Source organism: Pelophylax lessonae (assembly GCF_965119305.1).
Source record: "Pelophylax lessonae genome assembly, chromosome: 7".
Lineage (NCBI taxonomy): Eukaryota > Metazoa > Chordata > Amphibia > Anura > Ranidae > Pelophylax > Pelophylax lessonae.
Window position 1 is genome coordinate 145,696,024 of NC_138774.1, and position 16,168 is coordinate 145,712,191.

Below are 16,168 nucleotides of genomic sequence, written 5' to 3' on the forward strand. Positions count from 1 at the left end.
ATTGTGTATCTAAATCTTTGTGATTAGACCTACAGTATCTTAGTCCTATTATTATCTCAAATGCACAGTGCCAGATACTGTAGCTAGGTCTGTGCTACTGTGTGTGTCGTGGTCACCCTCCAGTATATTAGTACGTGAACTTTTTTTATTCCAATAGAGTTTAGATGCAGCTCCTGTTATTTTAGTTAACTCTGTCCCTTCTGATCTGGGATTCTATAGCTAGCTTTAGTTCAGGGCTCAATAACCAACATAGGCTAGAGCCAGGTTAGGCAGCCACATTTAGTAGTAGATAGGCTGACTATGGGCTTTAGTGCCTTGGAGTAACGGAGTCTGATCCTGGAGAGAGAGTTATCCTTCTGCAAGATAAATCACAAATTCTCTGTTCCCAGACCAGGGTCGGGACAAGAAGGAGGGGAGGGGCTGGGGGAAGAAAAGGGACAGAAGCCATGGGCACAACAATTCACTGTAAAGGAAGGGGCGCAGGTGGAATGCTGATATGACACAGCAGAGTGCTGAATAAAGTCAGCCTGAGGGAGGGTGGCTGTCGGGGGAAGATGCAAAGCAGTACACAGCTAACCTCTGCTGCCCAGAACAGACCATGCACACACAATGCTCTTACTGAGCTGCGAGAGTGCCGAGTGCTGGAGTGGTCTGTATGCTCCTCTTGCACCCGGCTGGCACTACTTTAGAAAACACACATTTCTCTCTCTGCCAGGTGGAGTGAACCACCGAAATTATGATTTCTAGTCCCTTCTCTAACATATGTCATTTTGAGGCCGGGAAAAGGAGAGCAGCGCCGCGAGGGAAAGTGGACCAGTGAGCAACCGAATAATAACATAATAAAAGCAGCAGGCAGACGAGGAAAAAAATGCAGCATAAATGGGTTAATGTACTGCCAGTGGTCACTGAGCATTAATAATCAATGGTAGTGTTAATTAAGCCCTTCAAATTGCATTAGTGGCCAGTGTTAGTGTTAATTAACCCCAGCAGCATGAAGGGATTCATAAACACTGCCATTGTCCAGTAATGCAGCCCAAAGGGGTTAGTTACCACTAACACAGGCAACTAATACAAAAAAAGGGGCAAATTAACACTGATCACTAATGGGGAAAGATGTCTAAATAGCATTGCTACACTGGCCATTAGTGCAGAAAGATTAAAGTGGAATTCCAGCTTAAACCTAACTAGCCTTAAAAACACTCCCTCCCCCTTCCTAACACTGATGCCGACTAACCTATTTTCAGGCCTATTCAGTCTGGTCATATGATCTCCCGTGTCAGCCAGTGACATATGCAGTGGAGAGGAGGGAGCATCGGCCATGGCTGGGCTATGGCAGTTTATGGGTGATGTCCCCACTTCAGGCTTTTTTTTTTCACATTTTAGTCAGCATAGGTGTTAGAGAGGGCATTTTAAGGATAGTTAGGTTTAAGCTGAATTCCACTTTTAGAGGATACCAATGAAGGGGTTTAAATAGCTTAATGCGACTGGCCTCCACTGCTGCGAGTTAATATTGCTGCTACTGACACCTATGGTGGGGATTTTTTTTTTTTTTAATTCTTCATGTAACTTGACCATGTTGCAGGGTAAATACAACATTCGCAAACATCACAATCTTCTGACCTAAAAACCATATAGGCCACACTGGGGATTAATATTAAGGAAACTGGCACCAGTGTTTGGGATTATTGTTGCGGAAACTAGCACCAATGCTGGGGATTATTATTACAGAAACTGCCACCAATGTTGGGGGTTCCCATTGCTGCTACTGACACCAATGCTGGGGGTTATTATTGCAAAAACTGGCACAGATGCTAGGGGCTATTATTTCATAAACTGGCACTGATGCTGGGGCGTTTTAGTGCAGAAACTGGTTGTCCCACCACTTGCCTCAGACTCTTCAGTAAAAGAGTCAACTGACTCTGTTTCCACATGGGAGTGCTGGGGCTGATAGTAGCCTGTTGTGGTTATTATGGTACTCACAGAACCTCTTCTCTCAGAATCCGTGCCAGGACTTCTAATGGAACTTGCAGAATTGCTGCCAAGACTTCCTAGAATTCCCTCAAATGGCACTGGGTGTTATTTGGTCTCTGACCAAAAGAGTATTTAGGCACTAGACTTTAAAATGGCAACTGTTGTATCCTAGTGCTAGTTATTCTAGGTGCAAAAAAAATGCCAGGACAGGACAACCTAGCATTTCCTATGTCCAACACTCCTCACGCCTTCACATGTTTTGGCTTCTATCAAGTTAGAGGTAAACCAGATCATAACCGCTGTCAGCCAATGTAGGTATGTTTGAACATGGTTTCAGTCAGATTATGGGCCTAAGAAAGGCCTTGTGGATTCCATATGGAATTTGTGGGACCAAATTAATACATGCAGAGCCATGATAACCAACATAGGGTGGATGCCCCCTTTTGAATTCGGAATCTTGAAAGGGTTGGAATAGAATCTCTGAAACCCTTCTAATACTGGAACTGGGGTGATAATCCTTTGTTCCAAAAGACCTAAAAGGGCTACAGAGAGGTCTGCTAATCTGGATTGTGGCATAAGAAAATTTGAAGCCATGAAGTGAGGAGGGGATTAGGAGTAGGACTCTAGGCATCTGAATTGCTGTCTGTTCAAGTGTCTGCGAAGGCTAACAGACACCCCCCCACACTTTAAAAAGTGGGGGAACCCTTAAAGCTGAGGGAATCCTGTATGCAGGTTTTTGGGGCTCCAGCAATTTTGGCAATTCGGCCCAGAAATCCTGCTTTCCTGTTTATTTCTTCTTGGTTAAGAACAAGGAGGGGGCCACGCCCAACTAAGCTAACGAGAACTCAAGCAAAAGACAATGTTCCAGCCTGTTGTTGTCAAGCTCTTTAAAAGGACCACTACAGACTGCCCTGGAACTGTTAGTAGATTGTGAGCGGATACAATGATCATGAGCGAGCTAATCAAAACAAAAAAAAAAAAACAAGATTCCTCCATCCACACAAGCAAAAAGGATGGAGGAATACCCCCTGTTGAAGCATATAAACTCAAAGACTGCAGTGTTGAAAAACAAAAAAAAAATAGATCTGTTTGAGTATATTGAAACATACCATTATGATCTATTGAAAAAAAAAATAATGTTCAATAAATATATTTAAAATAATTCAGAATAAAATGAAATGTCTTCGTTTTGGGTTTAGGGCCTAAAACTTTTAAAGCATTATGCTTATTCTCAATAGGTTTAGGACAGCTGGTGCTCAACCAAGAGCTTGACATTGTGGTTTCCCTTTCACAGAAGATTCCCCTATGCTTTATGGAGGATCCTCTAGGGTCTCTGAGAGTTGACCATTAATGCATGCTTGTGGCAGGTCTGTGTCAAATGGCTCCTCTGCCTATTATGCTCACTCTCTCGCTTCATATTGTGAATTACTAACCTAAAAGAAGTATGCAGATAATGACTTCTAATGTTTTCTGGTCCTTTATGCTTATTTTGGAGCATTGACTACTATGCCAAACAGGCCAGACAATTAGCATTTTCAGAAAAATTCTAATGCTAGTAGTTTCTATGGGGCGATTTACTAAAACTGGAGAGTGCAAAATCTGGTGCAGCTCTGCATATAAACCAATCGGCTTCCTGGTTTTATTGTCAAAGCCTAATTGAACAAGCTGCAGTTTAAAGCTGATTGGCTACCATGCACAGCTGCATCAGATTTTGCACACTCCAGTTTTAGTAAATCAACCCCCATATGTTGCTCTTCATGAGTTTGTTTTAGGCTTGCTAAAGAATCCAGTGCAACCATAGTGGTCAGTTCTTAGTTGCTTTACCACAACAGAGGGCTGCTTACCTTGCTCAGTTCATTGTATGTTTGTTTTAAGCCAAACTCCTGCCAAAAATTTTTATGTTTAATTTTGGAAGTAATGGAAAGGGTTGGAACTTCTGCCAGGTTTCAAATGCTGCCTGTAGTCTTTGAAACAGCTTATTTTCTCTTCCTTTACTGAAGACCGTCACCTGGGCAGAAAAGGAGGGAAAAGTCCCCTCCTTGGGACACATACGAAGGTCCCATTTACACTATTTCATTGAGGTACTGGTAACGTGGTAAATTGTTCCATGTATCAGGCATTACCACAACACAGGAAACAGTGCAGTTGCTTACCAACAATTCATTTTGAATAACACACCTGAAAAGGCCAAAAAAAGTTACAAAGTTCTCTCTCTTTGGCAATCTTGTCTAAAACGTAACAAAAAAAAAAAAACCCTTGAGTTAGACTTTAAATGTTTAGAAAAGTTTAACTACAACTTAATACTCCCTCTTCTAGCTGGCAATTTCAAACTGGCAAGAGGAATGAGTTCTATTACAGAATTATAAACATCAGATTTATGATCTCTGGCTAAAATAGAGTTAACATCACATTTGATTATGGTTAATTTATCTTTCTTCAGAGCCTTGAAGCACTATCCCTCATATCTTTGGAATTTGGATATGCAGATCGTGTTTATGAAGCAGCCACTTCCTCTACTAGCCAAGGCTCTTGTTTATTTGTTGAATTCTGAAGTTCTAATACATTTGAAAACCTCATTTGCAATGCTTGACTGCATTTAAGAGATACTTAGACACTGCCACAAAGATTTATTCCCATGTTTAGTCAGCCTAAAAAAATAGACCAACTTCTGCAAACTGAATATTGGCAACCAAACCTATAGCCTTTCTTAAAGTACAGGGTGCCATCATAATGCGCTGAACATGAATTTATACAATTCAATTCATCCTTTAAAAGAAAAATTTAAATACAGGTTACTTTGTATAACGTTTTTAAAGTGCACCAGTTTTGAAGCAAATGTCTATTATGCTGTAAAAAGAAAATCCAGTTACCAAGAAAGACTTGACCATATTTTTGAAAGGTGATGCTAAGCCCTGCCTTCTGTGCCAATTATAGGGAATACGCTGACTTGCATTTTAAAGGGAATGTGTAATGGCTTTGTATATATCTGCCTAAGTGTTTACAAGGACCATTTGCTCAGGGTGAGTGTTGCACATAGCTGAGTGGGTCACGCTAATGAATCGTGTAATATGGAATTGATGGGTCTAAAGTTTAAACTAGACAAAGCCAGCAACGAGGCAGGCTGATACTGAAGTATTATCTCTTTAGCTAAGCCATAGTGCTTTGGAAATCCTTTGTCACACATAATTATTGGTTAAGCAAATGCTATAGCAAAAGATAAGAAACCATTACTTGTATTGATGTGATGCAGTGCAATTCATTCTGAATAGCACCCCAACGCAGCTTGCCAACGGACGTGCATTAAACAGCTGATGTAAAATGTCTGGGCTGCCTTAAAGCAACCCACATGGCATAATGAAGATCTATGTGCCATACCAATGTGCATAGATCCCTAAGCCTAAGAGAAAAACCTGTAATTTGAGACACCGATCAGTAGTTTTGATATCACTGACTTTTTAATCTACATGCATGTTCTGCGTCAGAAAATACTGAAGCCAGATGCAATCTGACAACTAACATTTTCAAATGGTAGTCAGCAATGGTAGCTTCTGTTTTTTTCCCCACTACTGGCTTCCTTGGATAGTGAGGCTCATTCACTCCCGGTATTGTTACATTTGTCACAGAATTGCTACATTTCATCTACACCTTTTTTGTTTTTATAGGTTCCCATGTGCTACAAATGCACTCACAATGAATTATTATGGTCTTGTCTGTACTTACAGTAAGTAAACACAAATATATTCAAAGTTGACGTGTTTAAATGCATGTCTTACATTATACATATGTAAAGTAGTTTTAATTTAGACACCGCACCATTCTTAGCTGGGCAACTAAATGAAAACTAAAATCCACAGAAGACCTACGAAGTGTTTTCATGGCATCATTAAATAATACCTTCACTTCTTTAAACTAAATAAATAAAATGTTGTATAAGCCCTTACACTATTCGGTTGAACAATCACCAGATCAACATCAGCACAGAACCTGTGACTAACATAACTTCAAACACAAATTCCAATAAATGCAATTCTCTCTACCTTAGGTGGCTGCTCTTCGCCTTGCAGGGCACCCCAGAACACATCATCTTTTCCTGGGGTCAGAGGACTTATGATCATGTCAGACAGGGAGCTGCTGTAGTGATTGTCTCTACTGGAGCGGAGATTTTCATTCTTTGATTAAGAGAAAAACAAATACAAGCACATGGATGAAATAATAACCCGGGATCACAGGAGATGGTTCTAAACAAGCAGACAATTCTGAGCTTCTCTCTAGAGAGGTTGTGTTGTTCATATTAATAACCTTTTATTCCTAGGGAAGCACATACAATTACTAGCTTGAAAGTACTAACAATGCTTCTACATTCACAGATGGCAGTGTTTTAGGAATTTATTGGTCCTTCACATATTTAAGTATAGATATTAACATACAGTATTTGACATAAAACTACTTATTACAGATTTTATTATTCATCCTTTTAATGACCACCACAATATTGCACAGCACCAATGCTGGGATTACCAGAATCCGTCTTCGGGTTACCAAGGGAGCCACAGCATCATTGGCCACAATTTTGACTTTGCTATTAATTCCTCATCCTGGAGTACAGTACAGGACACAGGCTAGATATTTATAGACCATCAGTTATAGGCCACTACCTTCAGCCGATATGACACAGGCAACATTTTTGGGCATGACCGCTGTGCATATCCCTATAACTCTACCCCAATCCATTTTTTTTCTTTTTTTTTTAAAGAAGTGCAGAGTAACACAGATACAGAGGGAAGGGTGTCCAGTGCCCTCCAAGATATGGGATTTATAATTGGGTCAAAATTAATTTTCTCTTAATTGTACAGTACAGGGCAAAATATGGATATTCCTAGACCCTGGGATGTTTCCAAGCAATGAATCAGAGGGTTGGGCAACAACAAGATAAATAGAACAGCGCCAACTGGCTAAACAAAACAAACAAGGGTAAAAGACCCAGCTCAGTGTGTCGCTGAAAGAATCTTGCATCCAAAGGTTGCATTTGCAGAGGCATAGACATACAAGGCATCCTTAAAAAGCTGGGCAACAGAAGCTTGATGTCAGAAAGCCCAGGAAACTCCAACTAATCTTGTGGCGTGAGCACATAGAGTTACTGGAGGTACCTTATCCTGGAGAACATAAGTCTTCATAATGAGTTGTCTTATCCACCTTACCACCATTGATGGACTTAGAAGCAGGGTGTCCTTTACAAGACTATGTTGACAATACAAAGTCTGTTTTTTTAATTGACGTCATGGCTGTCAGGTAGACCTTGACTGCTCTAACCCTGTCCAGACAATGGAGAGCATTTTTTTTTCTAGGATGCTTAGGAACAGGGCACAAGGAAGGAAGGATTATGTGCTTTTTAAGGTGTAAGGATGAGATCACATTGGGTAGAAAGGCTGGTCTTGGACGCAAGACCACTTTATTCTTGTGAAAAATCAAGAAAAGCTCTTTGCGTGATAGAGCCGCTTATATTAGGGAAAACCTGTCTGTTGCCAGTGGCCCCTTTTGGGGGTAAGCATTACATATCCTCTTGATCCATTTTAATATCTTTATTTATATGCATTTATATATTGGTGTGAGAATAATGTGATTTGTTTTTAATTTGCTGTGGAACTTGTGGTAATCAAATGGTGTAGTCATATGTTTTGTTATGTGTTTGCTTAGTGCACTGAGGGTTAACAGCAACCAAGGGTAGATTGGTTTGTTTAAAGGAGGGGTTCACACACACTGGGGACTCACCCGCTTGATGAAGTCTTCATAGTGACAAAATGCTGTTGGGGTGGAGCTTTAAAGTGTGTAAAAGACATAAACAATAATTATCTCACTTCAAGGGCTTATGACTAATATTCTGGAGGACTGGCTCTTGAGATGTCCACTATTGTGGAACCATGTAGGCTATATTAGTCCACTGAAACTTGGTGTTAATGATTATCACACGGTTTATTGAATGGCACAAAAAGAGCTTAAAAAACCCATAAAAACACATATTGCATAAATAATAGAAATAAAGCTTGTACTTAACAGTGTGTGCAATCTCAGCTTACAGAGAAGAGGTTATCCAAATGCAGCACAGGCCAGCTGTATCATCAGTGCGGAGAGAGTGCCCCTGCTGTTCTGGGGAAACTGACAGCGTATGTTCCTGGCTAAATACTGTTAATATGTGAGTGCATTACTGTTCCTTATACATTAAGGTGATTTTATAATATTACACTATGTGGGATTTCTTTTTACTTGCTTTCTGAGAAACCATGAGGAGGGGCAACCCAAACACAGATGAGCTGGTCTCCGCCTAATTTAAAGGATAGGTTCACTTTTCAGAGCAGGTTACATCCATAATTTGGGTGTAACATTCTCCAGACCTGCCCCCCACACCTGCTGTCATATTTTGAAAGTGGCGAGGCTGCAATCTGTGAATGAGAGTTCTACAAGTACCGTCAGTCAATGTGGCTGATATCTTGTAGTTTTCAATTAACTGCAAGGGCGCTGATGACTGCGGATACCCTGGCATCTTCACCCCTGTCCGATATGCAACCCATGCTGGCTAAGCTAGCTCAGAATGTGGTCGTCTTGAAACAGAGGTAGCCTCCTCCTAAGAAAGACTTGACCAACCTCATAGGGGTGAGAACCCATTGTGCAGGGACCCCATGGAGGGCTGAAAATGCTGACTTCTTGGCCGCTATGGATACATACCAAGAACCTTGGGTGGTCTAGATTCAGAAACCCCTCCAGGCCATTGTTAAGCTACTGAATTCTGGGTCAGGGGGATGATCCCCAGGACAGACAACCCAAAGTCCCAGCAAATCAGAGGACATGGTCGCATGAGCCCATGGTAGCCGCCATAGTTAACAGGACAGAAGTCCTATGCCTGATTGACACTGGGTCAGAGGTCACGGTCATGGCGTATGATTTCTATGTGCAGAGATTTGGAGCATGAGAACAATTAAACCCCCTGATGGCTATCCCTCAGAGCGGCCAATAATCTACCCATCCTGGTCAAAGGCATCATCTGGGTAAGGATTCAAATTGAAGGCAAGGTGGTGGGGTGGGTAGGGGTAGTGGTGACCCGTGGTCCAGTCAACCCAGCAATGCTTGTCATGCTGGGCATGAACATCTTGAAAGTTCTGGACTTAACCTGCCTGTTGGCCAAATGTGAACATTTGGTCTGGCAGGTCAGTGGCTGTGGCCTGGAAGCTGTGTGGCTCAGAGTTCTCCAGGCCTATGAGGCCCAACACAAGGCAACCAAGAAGCAACTGTAGCAAGTAGGAATGGTTCATACACCCCCCCCCAAGCAAAATTTACTTCTGGCACCCCTGCAAGAGGTTGTGTGATTACTCTCTGTTGGGGACAACTAGAAATTACAGGGGACCACTGTTGTGGCAGAACCCCACAAGGATCCGGTGACAATAAGAGAGTAGCCGGTGGGGTGTACCCAGTGGTGGGTTTCAAAAATTTTAGTAACCATTTCTGACTTTCAGTGAAGGTGTCCGATCTGTCCACCGAAATGTCGCAGTCCCGCTAAAAATCGAAGATCGCCGCCATTACTAGTAAAAAAAAAAAAAAAAAATGACATAAATCTTTCCCCTAGTTTGTAGACGTGATAATTTTGCGCAAACCAATCAAAATACGCTTATTGGGATTTTTTTAACCAAAAAGATTTAGCAGAAAACAAATTGGCCTAAAATGATAAAAAAAATTGATTTGTGTGAGTTTCACCACCTCAGGGATCTCATCATCCCCGTCGGGCAGCAGTAGGGCCCCCGGGACTCCCTGTAGGGAAGGGGCTCCTGGTGGGAGATAGCCACGGAGAAGCCTTAAGGTGAGAAGGGGTCTCTGTCTCCAAGGGAGAAGGGATCCCTGTCCCCAGGGGAGAAGGGATCCCTGTCTCCAGGGGAGAAGGGATCCCTGTCTCCAGGGGAGAAGGGGTCCCTGTCTCCAGGGGAGATAGTGTGGGGTATGGGATGGTGTGTGGGGGATGGGGTCATCTCACTCACCTTTCCCAAGCTGCAGGACACTCACCCACAGTCACCTGGGCTTCTATCAGCAGCAGCACGGATGGGCCATGGCGATCAGCATATCACTCGGAGGGCAACCTGTGTATGACGGGGGAGGAGGGCAGCTGGCCTTGCAGACAACACTGCTGTGTCCTCCAGCTCTCCTAGTGCACCTGGCTGTGTGCTTCACTTCATTCAGTTCATTTGCACGGGAGCCGACTGTGGGGGAGAGAGAGGGGGAGTGAGGTCGGGACTCTGGCTGGGGAGGAGACGGAGACTGTGCTTAGTGGAGCAGGAAGGGGGGGGGGACTCAAGACAAGGAGCAGCCAGTGTGGAGGTGAGCAGGAAGCTTTGCTGTCCACCCCCAGAGATGGCTCTTTAATTAGCAACTGCCTATTTAAAGAGCCGTCTCTCGGCTTCCACCGGTTCCACGAACTTGTAAAATGTTAGTAAGAGGTTCGGTGGAACCGGTGAGAACCGGCTGAATCCCACCACTGGGTGTACCCTATCCAAAGTCCATTGGGAAAGGGTCGTAGTGCAACTCGTCAATCCCTAATGGCCCTTAGACAAGCCAAGTTCTTCTCCACTTTGGATCTGGCCAGCGGCTTTTGGCAAGTCCCGGTGGAGTACAGAAAGAAGACTGCCTTCATTATGCCCCACATAATTGCATGCCTTTTCGGTCTCAGTAATGCCCCCAGTACTTTCTAGTACCTAATAGAAAGATGTCTTGAAGACTTCAATTTTGAGACCTAAACCTGTAAAAAAGTGACTATCAAAATATGCTGAGACCTTATGTACTGGGTGGAGGCCATTCCAGGAAACCTGCCGATTACTGGGAAGTGTTTGACGCCAAGGATCCTTCCCCAGAGAATGAAGCACCAACTGACTGGTTGGAACCAACCTGCTACCCCTTGTAGTTGAGTTTCTGGCCTCTCCTAGTCCTGAGGCCCCTGAATCACTAGCTTCAGATGAAGGTTTTTTGAGTGACTCTACAGAGAATAAAGAGCAGGTGCCCTTTTATAGTCTGTGGGCAGCTTCCTGCAAGATATTTTGACTGTTGTCTGCACTTCTATACCGTTCTATCTTAACCTTGCTTTGATTGTGCTTTTACCACTGTTATCGTTTCCATGTTGTTGTGATGCCAAGGACAGCATATGTTAAAGGGGGAGTGTAGGCAGGTGCAGTCTACTTTCTCCACTGTAGGTGGCACTCATCTGCAGTGTCATTGGCACTCATCTGCAGTGTCATTGCCGTTGGAGAGGAAGTCAAGAGGAACATGGTTCTTCTATGGTTTCCTGTGTCACTGAGGAAGCTATCCAATTTGATTCTGCTGCTCCATGTGACTGACTTTAGCAGCTATCTTAGGTCAGGCAGAGCCAATTTAAGGCCCTGGTTCCCAGGCATGGCATGCATTTTGTAAGTGGGCAGATTAGGGACAGAACGAGTGGCAGGGAAAGGTTCCTGATGAGGAGGGAAAGCATAGTGTTCACAACTTCTCTGGACATCCTCCCATTTGGGCACAAGATGGCCAAGCTGTATCCTGCCCCTCCCAATCCTTCCCACTGGGTTTGTGAACTGTTCTGGCATTATTTCAGTGCAAGTTTTCTCATCACACTTGGATTGTGTATGTTATTGCCGTCGAACCATGCTGCACCCCACTTGCAAGTATATCCATTTCTGACTCAGGAAGAGAAAGTGGGGATGGAGCAAGTGCCTGGCAGCTTTAAGCTCTAGACGGAAATGGCAGTATAAAGTCTGTTAACTGTCTGAGAAGGTCTGACATAGTTGCAGAGACATCTGCCTTTGTCACATAGGCCATAAAATAGAATAAGGATCAGATTTTAAGACTGGGGTTAAAATATGGTCCTGCTCGGATGCAATGGAAGCGTTGTCACTATGAGTGGGTTGAGTTTTTCAGGTCGTTCCAGGTCTGATCTTATAGCAGCACTGTTGATAGCAGAGAAGGCTCATCTGTGACCTCACACACTTCGGTAAGAGAAGTGGGTATGACAATGCCTTCCCGGGGCTCTGTCCTCTTTATTAAACCATAAAAGAGGACAGAACCCCAGAAAGGCATTATGACTACCTCTCTTCCCATAGCATGTGATGTCATAGATAAGTCTTCCCCACAGTCCACAGCACTGCTATGAAATCTGAAGTTTACCTTAAGGCATTAGTGATTCCCTATTTCTGACAAGCACTGGCTTAGGACTCGCACTGTAAATTGGAGTGACATTTTTTTGAGGAATGATTCTTAATGTGCCTCTTTGATTTGAGAGTCATTTGAGTGGCCAATTTTTATGTTTATATGCTCATTTAAAGTTTCAAACCACTGTACTTAGCTTTTTTATCCATTTGTTTGTCAACCTAATTTTTCTCCACTGCAATTAAGCAATAAAGGTTATTACTTGACAAACAAACTTGTGAATTAAATACTGAAAGTAAAAAAATGACATTTACATGAAAGTTTTGCAGTGTTCAGGGGTGGCCTTTAGCAAAACACAGTCAATTCTTGCTGGTTGCTATGAACTGTACAAACCAATGGTCAACACTGCTGCTGTTCAAATGAAAATACTCATCTCAGTGGTTACATGTGAACAGAGCCTCTGACCAACCCTGGACACAGCCATAATGCTTCCAGAGTAAGATTATGCAGCGTTTCGGACACAGCTAATAAGGTAGTTTGTATGCATCCATAGCACAAAGTGTTGATGCATCCAGAGATGGCATTTAGCTGCGTTTGAACACAGCAAATCATTTGCTGCTAAACAACTGTGTGAATGGAGCCTTAGGGTGGGGCCAAACCATCACTTTCAGGACCCCTTGTTCTTTAAACTGAAGATAGTTCCTAATTACATTAGCTGTATGTTTGTGGTCATTGTCCTGCTGCAGAATAAATGTTGGGGCCAATGACATGCCTTCCTATCAGCATTGAGGACACCATTGGGCAACGTTGAGGACCGCGGATGCAGTGGTTGGCCAAGGAAATGTAATGCAGCAGATGAAGGACACATCATGCTTACTTCCTTTGGAAATCAGAAGAGTACACCCCAGGTACACCCACTCAGCATCCAGTGTCTGGGATTACATGAAGAGACTGAAGTATCTGAGGCAGCCTATATCCACAGAAGATCTGTGGTTAATTCTTCAAGATGTTTGGAACAACTTACCCGCCGAGTTCCTTCAAAAACTGTGGGCATAAGACTTGTGTGTACCCTTTTAGAATTGAGGCTGGTGTGAAGCCAAAGGATAGTCACACCAAATATTGATTTGATTTCTCTTTTTTGTTCAATTACTTTCCATGGTATTCATTTATAAAATAAACTATTGGCACTTCGGTTTCTGGAAGTATTCTCAATTTACAGAATTTGTTCACACCTGCCTAAAACCTTTGCACAGTACTTTGTCAAATTAAAGTGTGCATGAAGCGGTTTATACATATTCTGGTGCTGCAACACAGATCACATAATACAAATAAAGCAAATGCTTTCATAGCCCTCAATATATAGCATTTAACAATATACTGAATTTCTTGTATTCCTCACAATAGCAAACTAAACATACAGTATATATATATATACATACAGTATATAACCCACTAGCTGTCTAAAACATCAGCCTTGATTTAAGATCCACAACTAGTGAGATTTTGGCACTAAAAAAGTTCAGATCTGTGCGGTTCTATCCCAGGTAGTAAACCATACACAATTTTCATGTTAAAAATCAAATCTACTGTGTAGATTAAAATTTTAGCAGGTTACAAACACTACAATATAGTGTCCAGATACATGAGTACACACAAGTTCCTTACCTCCAGTATGGCTCTTGGCAATGCGGGTGTACAGGGGCTAGAACTGCTTCCAGATCCAAGTCTGCCATGAGCTTGTTGTATAAAACCGGTCCATTTCACATGGCTTGGATCAGCATAGAAGGTTTTTTTCTCTAGTACCTAAAAGCAGTCTATCATTATTACATGCATGCCATATTAACCCAAAACATTCTAATACACAAACTAAAAAAAGGCTGTATTCCCACTGAAAGAAATCCTCTCACTTCCTGCCAATATAGGAAGTGATTGGAAATCTTACCGAGGGAGATGCTTTCAAACATATAACCACAAAGTAGTTCCATGAGTGTTCCCTGATCCAAACATACTAAGTATATGATCTTCTGGTGTCAATAGATTGCAAATGCAGTGTGCTTGCCTGCACTAGATTGGATAGCACTACAGTACCATGAGATCCAGTTGCGCTGTATTTTTTATGGCCAAATTAATTTATTGTTTTGAATAAAATGACTAATATGAATTTTACATGGATTTTGGTGCATATTTAAAGGGTAACAAACAAATTACTTCAATGGGAAAGAGACAAATAAAAATTCAGATGCTATATCGCACTATATAAGCATCAAATAGACTGTCAAAGTCAAATGCCAAAAATGTCATATAATTGAAAAGAGAAAGGTAGATTGTTGACTCTGTCTAGTTTAAAAACAAAGCGATTAATAAATCAGTAAAGCAAAAGTAAGTTTCAATGGGTCTGGAGAACAACCCTGTGAGTATCACATAAGAACTGATAAAAGGGAAAGGGTCATGAAAAGAGTAAGAGAATACAATTTTAAGAAAATGGAAATAAACAGTGGGAGTAAAGGGTAAATTTGATTAAGGTAGTGCAGCGTTAACTGAATGAAGGATGCTAAAAGGGTGAATAAAATATTATTACGATGGCAGTTAAGTGTCATCAAAGTCTGGAGGTAAACAATGTTAAACCCAAGGTAACCAAAGTTTTTCAAATGTGTAGATCCAATCACTCTAAATTGCTTCCATTTTAGCATTGATTGGGTTTTTAATAAAAGAAAGAAGTGGTATATGGGGCGATTGAAGGCCGAGAGTGGTTTTGAATCTATCCCAGATAGAGGTATAATCAACTGGATGTAACATATTAGCCACTGAGATAGGGTCACAGTCGACAGACTCAATTGCTACCCATAGCGGAACTTCCTTTACTGCATATTATTTAGGTAAAGGTGCAATGTGAGCTATGAATATTGGGGAGACCTAACCCTCCACAGTGTTGTGGAAGACAGAGTGGACTTAGAGGTACAGGGTTTAGCTGTGACCGAGATAAAGGGGATAATTCTACGCTGAAGTAGTCGTAAGAAATGGGATGGTACTGAAATGGGCAGGACTCTAAAAAGGTATAAGAATGTGGCTAAAATAGCCATCTTAAAACATTATTATTTTGCCTATTAAGGATAAGGAGATAGAGGACCATTGTGTTAACAATTGTTTCCGTAACAGAGGGAAGTTAGCTGAATATAAATTTGTTGATTTAGCAGTAAGTCACATTCCTAAGTATGTGAGTCGATGTGGTGTACATGAATAGGGGAGCGAGTTTTTAGCAAGTTGAAATTCAGCAGGAGATAGGAAGATGTTGAGTGCAGTGGATTTTTGGTAATTAACCTTTAACCCCAAAATGTGTGAAACCGAGTTGAAGATAGAAAAGGAGATTAGGTTCTGTGATATGAGGAGAGGTCAAAGAGTAAGATATCATCAGCAAAAATTCAGACTTTATGATGATATCTGCCTAATAGAATACCTTTTTAATGTTTGGGTCCGATCAAATTAACTGGGCAAGCGGCTCGATGAGAACAGCAAAAAGAAGTGGGGAAAGAGGGCATCCTTGATGGGTGCCACTTCCAATAGGGAATAGGTATGATTTTAAAGCCAGCATATTTGATAAACTGAAAACATATATCGTATAGGGATGAAATCCACTTCAAGAAATAGGGTCCAAACCCCATTTCCCCCATTTCATGAAAGTTCAGAATCGAATAATGAACTCTATTAAAGTCTAAGAGACCTGAACTGGAAGGATCAAAAGTGCCCATTTTGAAGGCCTATGTACAAGTAATCAGGCATACAATGGTTATGGGGGCCCGGGAGGACATGTATCAATCAAAAAAGTTTGTAAAAAAACGTCATTTTTAAATAAGCAGGGATTTATTAATGTTTAAAGTGAAAGCATCAAAATGAGAAATAGCCATAGAAATGAAAAATTCATTTCAATATAGTGCCTGGGGGGTCCCCTTAGTCTACCTGTAAAGTGGCATATCTGTACTTTGTATAGAATCTGCTGCAGAAATATTTGTATTTATAAAGCCAAGCTTTCTTT

At 41.8% G+C, this 16,168-nt stretch overlaps 1 protein-coding gene across 1 annotated transcript in view; it reads right to left on the minus strand.

The window, feature by feature from the left end:
• The window catches only part of NRK (Nik related kinase), a 489,556-nt gene that overhangs the window by 143,765 nt on the left and 329,623 nt on the right, over window positions 1–16,168 (minus strand). The window contains exons 16-17 of the mRNA XM_082263406.1: window positions 13,804–13,941; window positions 6,009–6,140 (exon numbers count right to left, since the gene is read on the minus strand). Coding sequence (XP_082119532.1) covers window positions 6,009–6,140; window positions 13,804–13,941 — 270 coding nt within the window. The remainder of the gene's footprint in view (window positions 1–6,008; window positions 6,141–13,803; window positions 13,942–16,168) is intronic.